General features: G+C 44.3%; 1 protein-coding gene across 1 annotated transcript in view; it reads left to right on the top strand.

Annotated features, from left to right (window-relative positions):
- Positions 1-172: 172 nt before the first annotated feature.
- The window catches only part of DIXDC1 (DIX domain containing 1), a 100685-nt gene continuing 90161 nt past the window's right edge, over positions 173-10696 (top strand). The window contains exons 1-2 of the mRNA XM_029572391.1: positions 173-626; positions 3414-3542. Of these exons, the coding sequence (XP_029428251.1) occupies positions 3495-3542 (48 nt within the window). The 5' untranslated portion in view covers positions 173-626; positions 3414-3494. The remainder of the gene's footprint in view (positions 627-3413; positions 3543-10696) is intronic.

Raw genomic sequence — 10696 nt, 5'->3', positions numbered from 1 at the left:
TTAAATATGTTAACTGTAAGTGCAGAGACCGACTCTTCTGTGCAGTATTAAGCATACAGAGAGAGAGCGATTGAGATTATAGGTACAGAATGCAGACCAGTTTCTTGCCTATTGCCAGGTTAGATTCTGCTGTCAGCTCCCAAAACCGCAATGACTCCACGTGCTTCTGTATGACCCCCCCTACTATATCAATCCAAACAATCAAGCCCCGCCCCTTCCACTCGCAACGGCTCAGCCCATTGGCCCCCCGGGGAGGAGGTGGATCCGCACGCCCCTTCGTCCCGCCCTTTCACGCCGCAGGAGCTCAGAGCCTTAGGCAGGGGAGGGGGCAGAGCGCGCCGGGTTGGGGCGGGACTCCGTCCATGGGGAGGAGCTTCTCCCCTCCCCTCGCCCATGCCGCGCGGCTGTCGCCATGGTTACTGCAACACGCTAGACCGCGGGAAGGATCCACGGAGAGTCCCCGCCACTCCCGGGACCTGCTGCTTCTGCTGCAGATGTTCTTTCTCCAAGCGCCGGATTTCTTTTTTTTTTTTTTTTGTTTTCGCAAAAGGCATCCCCTTCCCATCCACGTCAGTCTTTCTGGAGCTTGTCCGGTTACGGTGGTGATGGGGGACTTCTGTAGGCAGGTAAAAAGTTGGGGCTACTATACATGACTTTTGTAGCACTACTGGTCGTCAGCAGCGCTATGTAAGAGACCGTCTCAGGAGCTTACGGTCTCGTCGAGACACACAGCCGAGACGATTAGACAGAGGCTTATGGCAAGTTAGGGGGTGGTGCGGGGAAAGTGTTGTTTAATAGTTTTAACTTTTGCATGGCTGCATAATACATTCAGATTCAGAAATCAAATTGAAGCTAAAATCCGCAATCGGGAAAAATAAATACATAAAAAAGGAACGACTGGGAAGCCACCTGCTTTTATCCTCTCACTTTTGGGAGATCTTGGTTTATTAAGGCTTTGTGTTCCCCCCCAATAGACACAGAGGGAAGGAAGTCCCAGTAAATCCGACCCTTGGTGTAACGGGTGAATCAAGCTCTGCTTTCATGGAGATGCAGCATGTGGATGATGGCAGAAAAAGACCAATTAGCTTTGGCCCAACCAGTGATTCCTGACTGCATTTTAAGGATACGTCCCAACTGCTAGCCCTAGAAGCTTTAACAAAATGTAATGTGCATTGCAGGGTTATTTGCAAACAGAATCTTATATCATGCATAAAAGATTATTTATTTTTAAAATATACTCATAGACGCAGTGAATGTGGATGACTCTATATATTCCACGAGAGAAAAAAAAAAGAAGGTAAAACTAGATCGTCAATGGATGCCTGGAAAATTAGTAACACCCTATTTGGTTTTTAAAGAGAGCAGATTTGATTTCAGCAGTTTAAAAAGTTAATCTTTCTTATCCATGTTTCTTGAATGTGGGTAAATGCAGTGTGAAATCAGACCTTTTAAACATGATTTCTGTTTTATGAAAATGAAGCTTTTAGAAAGAGGAGAGGGGATTAACAGAACATAAAGCAAAAATTTGCAATAAAAAATGAATATTGCATTTATTGCTTGGCTTCCCTTGTGTTTTGGATTTTGGATCTCAGTGGAACATAAAATGCTGGTTCTGTTATCAGTTGTTTACAGTGGAACTTTCCCAAGGATGCTTTGGAGAGAATGGAGTTGGAAGGGTTGTTCGGGGGGGGGTCACTTCCAACTCTTTCAGCACAGGATGCTAAATTATCTTAACGAAGGCACTGGGTGTATCTGACCAATATTTTCATTTTAGTATGTTGGACCTGTCCAGTTTTTGCAAAAATCAAATCTACAACTTTCTATGTTTGGACTATCATTGAGTCTTTTTCACTGGCACAGACTTGCCAGAGCGCACCAGCAACAAATAAAGGAATTCACTTCTCTTTGCATTTTAAATGTTGACCAAATGTGAAGAGTGACCAAACTGAAGCAAAAAAGAAGACGAAAAAGACTTAAGGAGCAGTGGCAGCTCGTGTGTAGATGCAATGGAGAAAAGTGGTGGCAGGGAGATGAGGGAAGGGGTAATGGAGGAGGAGGAAGGCTGGAGAGGGTCACTGGATGATGGAGGAAGGGCAAATATGGGGGAAAGGAGAAATGAAGAGGAGAGCAACTGGAGAGGGAGATAACGGGGTTGGGGGTTCGGCAGCAATGCTAATAGAGTTTGTCGCGCCACCTATTTTTGACCCACCAGCCAGCACAGCTTCGGAGCCTTGTTGGGGGACTTGGCAAGAGTTATGGGGCAGGCAGCTTAAGAGCAGTTCAAAGCCTTTGTTAAAATTGTGGGGATTTATTTAGGACAATTCATTTTTCGCAGCTTATTTAGACTTTCTTCAGAGCTAGAATTGTTCCATTGTGCACCCTCCCTGACTGATGGGGGATGGGTGGGGTGGGGAAGGATCTCTGTCACCTTTGGCTTCAGAAGGACAGAGCACCTGCTGTCTTCTCCGGCATGCAAAGGATTTTGGCAGCAGCTGCTGTCGTAGAGCAGAGCTCTTTGTTCCAGAGCAGGGGTTCGCAGACCGGTTCTGGGTTCCTGCCCAACCAGTCCAGTTTTCAGGATGTCCACAATGAATCTGCACAAGGAAGATTTGTATGCATGGATTTCATTATGTGCGATTACATCTCAAGCGTATTCATTGCGAAAATCCTAAAAAAAACCAACTGGCAGGGCAGAAACCAAGGATGGCATGGAGAACCATTGCTCTAGAACATTGGGAAGCATTTCTGGAGGCCCATGCTCTGAAGCATGTGATCAGGCTAGTATGAATCCACTTTCAGAGACAAAATTGTAATATAAAACAGTAATAATTAAACAAATACAAGATGAAAATTCAGAAAAGATGCAGAAAAGTTAGAAAACGGGGAAAAAAACCCTAATAAGTACTGGTTTCCTTTGTATTGCAGCCTGAGCCTTCCTACTAGTGCTCTGGTTGTGGGATTTAAGTACTTCGGATTTGATTGAACTTGAAAGTATAGATTTGGACTGGATTTGGATTGCTGAGGCATCCCACAATTTACAAGCATCTTACACACAAGGTGCAATATACAGAGAGATTCATGCCAGTCAGTCACATCCTCCTGAGTTCCATCATTTTGCTTAGCTGCTCCTCAAATAATTGCTATATCTGGATCATGACGTTAACGCTTTAATTCTGGGAGGGAAGAGAACACTCTGAAGGGTAGCTTGCCAACACAGATGTGCAAGGAAAGGGGATTCAGACAGGTTAACAAAGGATTCCCAGGTGCATGTTCAAAAGAATCATTTTCCCTTGGTCACTCAGTTTGGGGAGTGGAAGTGTGCGCCGTCTGCCCTGAAGAGCACCTGTTTATTCTTCCAAGGCACGCATTTCGCTGTCAGCGCAGAATTAACATTCTTGTGTTTCTGCATGCAGTACCTGCTGGCTCAGGAAAAGGAGGAGGTGGCTGCAGATCCAGAAACAACATTTTGACCCAGTGACCTTCGATGGACTAACATGGGGACGCCTATAGACTCATCCAAGAATTTGTCACCTTTACCTTCTGTAAGTTTATAGAATGTTTGTTTTACTGATAAAGTGCGTGAATGCGTGCATGTGTGCATGAGTGTGTACGCGCTCATTGTATTTTTTTCTTTCCAGGTGTCTAGAAATAATGGTAAATATGTAAAAGAAGAATTTTACTGCAAAGCAAAAATCCTTTTTTTTAAATTTTAATTATTTAAGAGACACATAGGGAATACTGATGGGGATTTTTTTTTTCCTATTGAAATAAAAGATTCCTGAGAGGAAGTAGAAAGTTTCCTGAAAAAAAGCAAATATTTTAGAAGTGTGTCTTGACAAAATAAAACATTTAAACATTTTTCTATAATATTTATGAGGTATATCAAAAGAGACATACAGTACTGAAAATGAGATCCGTTTTACAATTATTTAACATTAATAGTAAACATTTGGGGGTGGGGTTTCATCTGAATTTATCGAGTGATTTCTGAAATAACAAGGGTTGACTGGTGCCCCCTCTCCACTGTCTCCCCCCCCCCCCCAGCCCAGCTAAATTTATTTAAAAAATAAAGTGGCATGAAGGGATGGAGAGAAAGTGTCCACAGCCAACCCTCCCTCCAGCTGCAATGTTATCAAAACACCAAAGGGAAAAAAAACCTGCTACATTTTTAAAGTGCAGATAGTAAAAAAAAAAAGGACAATTACAATTTCAGCAGCATGAGATTAGGAAAAATAAATCCCTAATGAATAAATGTATGGAAATGTAAAGGTACCATTGTTGTTAGATATCTTTAGCAAGCCCAATGCACAGGATATATATTCTCTGCCTCACCTTTGTAAATTGTGAACAATAGCACCAGCTGTGCTCTCGCCAGAGCGCAGGAGAGAGAGAAAGGGAAGAGACGGTGGCACTGGGTGGAGTGGGGGAGCTTGGTGTCAGTATCGTGGCTCCTGGGCTGCTCCGATTTTAGGCTTTGTGCATGGTTACCCCTCGTAAGTCCCGTGGCTTCGGATGCATTTCTGCTGACAGATCCACTTGCAGGAAAATCTGTACATTTTTTCAAGACTTGATTTCTGTGCAGAGCCATTGATGATCGCAGAGGGTAAGGGCAGAGTCAGATAGGGTCCGATTCACTAAGGCTTTTCTCCCATTCTGTGCCTATGAGAAAAAAAAATTTAGTGAATGAGCTTCAGCGCCCCCTAAGCATGGAGGAACATCCCCTGTTAGTGCAGACCTGAGCCCAGATCTTACGGATTCTTGCTCAGTCCATAATTCAGTGGGCAGGCAATTTCTTTTGTCTCTTTTTTTCAGAGCGGTAACAGAGAACCACAACGTCCACTCACCTTTAGCTTCTGGAAGATTTACCCTCTATTAGTCACTGATCTGTCTCTCAGGTCAGCGTTTGCTGGTCCGTAAAGCTGATTGCTGTGATTGGTGGTCCATGGACTGCCCCCGCGAACTGCCGCACTTACCTTCCCCCCCCCTGCCGGGCCAACCCTGTTCCCCCCCTCTGATGCGGCGAACATCGCCGGTCAGCCATGTGACAGGACACAGGCAACAGCATGTGCTGCACCTCCCCCTAGGCGTGCGCACACGCGGCCCCTAGAGATGACATCATCCGCATGGCCCTCTATAAGGGCAGCTCCCCGGAAGCAACTCGCCTCTAGAAGTGCGAGTTGCTTCCCAGCGTTCCTGCCTTCGTCCCAGCCTTGTTTTCAGTCCTCATCCAGCTGTCATCGGTTTGTCTTTGTCTCCGCTTACTCCATCCTCACTGCCCACCTTGTTCTTGCCTTCGCCTGCCCGCCCTGCCTATCTGTCCTTCTTCTCCTCCCTCGGAGGGATACCTGGTTTTGACCTTGGCCTGGACCTCGGATACAACTGACCACTGCTTGCCCCTGACCATTGCCTGGAACTTAGACACGCCTGATCGCTGCCTGCCTCTGACCATCGCCTGGACCTCGGCTACACCTGACAGCCACCTGCCCATGACCCTAGCTACTACGGACCTTCTGCTATCAGCAGAGACCCCACCTAAGACCTGCTGGCCCGCCACTCAAAGGCTTAACCCGAGGGAAATGTGGGCTGGTATAGGTGAAGGCCCCGACTGGTCTCTGCTTTGCCTGAGTCCACCTGCTGACGGTGGGAACCTGCAGGGCTCCTCCCTGCAGGTAGAGTCAGTCCTGCCTCGGCCTAAAGATCCTCAGATAGAACAGTGATATTTGTGTCTGACAATATTTCTACAGTAATTGAAACCAGTCTTTTCTTATGCAATAAGAAGATATAAATTAAACAGTAAGTTATAGTGAACCTTGTCAGTTAGGATGCACAACATTTGATAATCAAATGAAGAATCCCTGTGTGTCATTCCATACTGCTTTAAATGACTGTTCATAATGGGGCAGATTTTAAAAGCTACGCGCGCGGCCTACATTTGTGCGCGCTACCCGGGGCGCACAAATGCACGCCTGATTTTATAACATGCGCGCGCTGCCGTGCACATGTTATAAAATCAGGGGTCGGCGCGCTCAAGGGGGTGCACACTAGTGCACCTTGCCCGCGCCAAGCCCTCGGGGAGACCGGCAGGTTTTCCCCGTTTCCTCCCCCCAGCCCGAAAAAATAAAACCCCGTACCTTTATCTCACAAGTTACGCCTGCCAGCCGAATGCTGGCGCACGATCCCTCGGCCCAGCGGCCTTGCAAAGGCCTCTGGGCACACCCCCGGACCTCCCATTACACGCGTGCCGGGGCTTTTGAAAATAGGATTTACACGCGTAACCCTTTGAAAATCTGCCCCAATAGGCACTACAGGCCATACATAGCCTTTTTTAAATCATCGGTCAGGCAGCAAAAATCTTTGTGCCCATTCTTTATAGAATTAACATTTTTTTTTAAGGTAATTAAAATCCACTTAGCTTAGTTATAGCACTTGATTCTTTCATCCTTCACCAACAAAGAAACCCCGACATGGTCCGTGTTTCATTTGTGACTACATCAGTGGGAACAGGATGATATCTTCAAATACTCAGAGGTGAAGACTGCTGAACTGAACAGCTTACGTGTCAGCGTTTCAGATCTCACTTGGCACTAAACAACCGTCACAGTAAGAACCTCATCCCAACTATCAAGCATAGTAGTGGAGGTTTTGTAATAGCCGGGGAGTGGTTAAGGTCGCTAGGTGGCTCTTTCTTAGTCCCCACAGACAAACAGAAAATATCTTCACACTGTACTTAGCTGTTTTTCATATTTATTGTCCCAGTAAATTGAGTATATATAATAATCTAGGATTTATAAAAATTGCAATGCACAAAAGAATGGTGTAATGTAAACAAGGGAAAACTACAAATGTAATAGAAGATAAGATACAAGAAAGTATATGCATAGAACAAGTAAGTCAAAACCAGAGAAAGAAATATATATTTACAATATAAAACCACACCTCCTACATCCCTGAGTTCGTCCTATGAATCTCAGCAGTAGAGCAATCTGTAATTCTTAGGACTCAGTGCACTGGAGTATGGCATGTCATTGAACATTTTGCATTACCTCCAATACTACGGAGCTGGTCTTGTGAGGTGATTTATATAGAATATTTGTCTGATTTTTCCCACTAATACCCAGCCATAAATCCTGCTGTATACCCTTTCCTTTCCCATGCAATCTGGCCCTAGGGCAGAGTAGCCCTGCCAGATGTTGGCTCAAAAAGGTCAGCAAAATGTGACCTATAGGTTTCCTGAGGGCCTCAGAGACCCATCACTAGCACACAAAATTTGGTGGGTTAGTTTTACAAAGAAGACAACACAGTTTAACAGAAAAGAGAAGCCAGAACACTTAACAAATCCTGAACGTATATATTCACAATTTATACAGCTTAGTCAATGGTTCAATTCTTCGAGGGCCTAACTGGCCCCGTAACACCAAGATTTTTCATATTGTCGGGTCCTGTCAAATACAGGTTTCATAGTGTGGGGCTGCTGTGCTGCATCAGGATCTAGATGACTTTGCCATCATTGACGGAACTATGAATTCTATTTGATGTCGGAAAATTCTAGAGAAGAATATTAAGCTATCCGTCCATAAGCTAAAGCTGAGCTGAAAGTGGGTCCTGCAGCAAGACAACAAGCTTAAATATTCAAAAGAATGCCTGAAGAAGAAGAGCTTTCAATTTTAGATTGGCCAAGTCAAAGTCTTGACCTAAACCCTATTGAAATGTTATGACAAGACCTGAAGACAGCTGTTCATGCAGGGAAGCCCTGAAATGTCACAGATGTGAAACAGTTCTGCATGGAAGAATGGGACAAAATTCCTCAAGGGCGATGTGAGAGACTGACCAACAGCTGAAATGTTTAGCTCATGTTGTTGCTGCTCAAGGAGGTGTCCTATGTTACTGAATGAAGAGTTCACATACATTTTCACACAAGGATACGTATTGTTGAATCTTTTTGTTGAATAAATAATACAAATATATCTTTTTTGTCTGCGTGATTTATTCAGTGGGCTTATCTTTTTCTTTTAGCAGGCTTTAGATTAGGATCTAATCATGTTTCTGTTAAAACACAGAGCATTCTAGGGGATTAACAAACTTTTTCTCAGCACTGTATGTCTCCATGTGTAGTTTCATATCAATATTCATATGTAGTGAGATAAGTAACCCCCTCCGCCCCCCCCCCCCCCCCAAATTGTTCCCTCTCTCCATAAGTGCCACTTAACTTAGAAAATAATAACTGCTGGATTTCTTAATGATATAGTTTCATAGTAAGTTAGAGCTGGAAAGGACATCCAAGAAGCCATCAAGTTTATCCCTCTGCCTCCGCCTTTTCGTCACGTCTTCCTTTGTTTGGTTTTCTTTTTCTACCTCAGAGAGTTTGATTCATTCTCCCCTTTTCATGTTTTACAGCCGACCTTTGACTATAGTTCCGTCATCTAACTTCCTCTTTAACTGACTGTGCAGCGGGCCTTCCCCACCTCGATCAGCGGCACACAGCCTGAGACTTGGTAGCCATCTACGGGCCTTGCACATCTGGCTCAAGGGCAGTCCTGGCTGGAAGTGACAAAGGTTGCCTCTAGGTCCTAGCCCTATTTAACTGTTCCCGTAAGTGCCACCAGAAGGCCAGTCATGTACACATTTTCAGCTCTGCATAAAGAAGCTTCTGTTGTCCGGCAGCATAACAGCTAAACAATGGCCAAAAGGTAAAAGTAAATAGCTCTACTTCATGTATTGCTTCCTCTTGGATTTTCTACCACATTCCTACTTTTCCTTTGCTTTCCTTTTAAAAGAATATCTAATGCTTTGGGGGCTTGGTTCCAAACAAAGTGTCCCCTTCTACCAGCTGTTAAAGGAATTAATCTTTTGTTGAAATGGCGAGGAGGATTTGCCGATTTGAGTTGCCTGTGTGCTCTCTGCCTTTGCTATTATTGGAAGGGAGTAATTAAAAAGGAAATATTCTTATCCTTATTAGTGAAGAAGGAAACTAGAAAAACCGATTTTCTTGGTTATTTGCATGGTTAGGATGAAAGAAGACCAGAGGTTTGTCGAGGTGCAGCGTCTGCTGACGTCTACGAGAACTGATGTACTATTCCTGGACTATGGAAAAGACGAGGGGACATCGTTTGAAGGCACAACTAAAAGGGAAAAATTGTGTTCAGCTTTAAGGTAGAATTTTGGTAGCCTGCAGAAGGGAGCTCAGGTAGCCTGCAGAAGGGAGCTCCTATTTGCAAACTACTGTTTTTCCTCTCCTCACTTTCAGCTTTCTTTCCAGTTTCTCCAAAAGTAGCCACAGCAGGACCGGGAGGGCGGAGTTAGTGACATTTTAAGTTTCCTTAGTGCTGAGAGCCTGCTGCGGATCTCCTGTGCCATCTTTGAGATTGTTTCTTAGGGGTGAGTGAGGAGGTAGATAACCAAGAGTGCCCAGAACAGTTGTAGGAGGTGTTCCTTATAAATTACTTCTCAGGACACAAACCTACAAGTCTTGCAGTGTTTCTGAGTCCGGACATTCCCTGGGTAGCCACCATGGAGACTGTCGGGGGCTTGTTTGTTTGGTCCTTTGCTGATCCCTAGTTTCTTGATGAACGAGTCCCTTTGCGGTGCTCCCAGCCTCCATTTTAATTACAAAAGTGTTTAAAAGAAGTTTTAGCATGGCTTGGTATCCTGGTTGCTTATCCATGTTGGTGCTCACAATGGCCCTTAATTCTATTCCAGAAATCTTTTGAGTTAAAAGAGGGACAATCTGTCTTCTTTCACCTGAGGATTCTTGTTTTCTTAACTGTTTCTTTGTTCACGAGTTCTTATTCTTTCTGTGATTGAGACTGAACACTGAGTAAGAGAGGTCCTGTGGTCTTGAACATCTGTACAAACAATAGTTTTTGGAAAGGTTGATGCTCAGTGCCCAGCACCTTTTGCTGGATTGAACTCCTGGCTCCTCGGGCTGACCCCAGCTGGGGTCGTTGCTGAATTAACACTCACAGCCCTGGAGTGGTAGGGAGAAAGAGCAGCCATGGGTTGATACTGTGGCAATACCTGTAAGAAAAAATCAGGCTGTCCCAAAAGTAGCTCTAAAGGAGCTATTCCAGCTTATTGATGAATTTGGCAAAAATCACAGGGAAGGAGTGTGGAGAAAGGTCGGGCAGGGGAAATAAACTTGAAGAGGATAAAATTTTCCATAATAGGTCAGACTGAGGATCCATCAAGCCCAGTATCCTGTTTGCAACAGTGCCCAATCCAGGTCACAAGTACCTGGCAGGATCCCAAATAGCAAATAGATCCCATGCTGCTATTGTGCAGTGATAAGTAGTAGCTATTTCTTAAATCTGCTTGTTAATAACAGTTTTTTGACTTCTCCTCTTTTGTTTCCGATCTTATAACTAATTTTCTTCTTTGGCTGGTATTGTTGGAAGGTATGTGTGTGTGTGTAGGGGTGATTCAAGTTAAAAAAAATCAATTAATTTATCTATAATAGGGCTGCAATTTAAAGCTAACGATGCTGATCCCCATTTTTTAAATACCCTTAGTTTTCAAATAGTCTGATTTCAGAGTATGCATCTCCATCCCTCCTCACCCCTCCCCCCGTATACAATTCATCCAGTTCGATTGGAAAACAAAATTAGAACATTTTGTGGGCCGACTTTCCACCTTGTAATGAAAACATTTTTTCAGACTTTTCCTATTAGTTTGAATAGCCGGACTGATAGTGTACAAAGTT

Source organism: Rhinatrema bivittatum, chromosome 12, assembly GCF_901001135.1.
Source record: "Rhinatrema bivittatum chromosome 12, aRhiBiv1.1, whole genome shotgun sequence".
NCBI lineage: Eukaryota > Metazoa > Chordata > Amphibia > Gymnophiona > Rhinatrematidae > Rhinatrema > Rhinatrema bivittatum.
The sequence above is the reverse complement of the archived record's forward strand: the minus strand, read 5'-3'. Positions and strand labels throughout refer to the sequence as shown.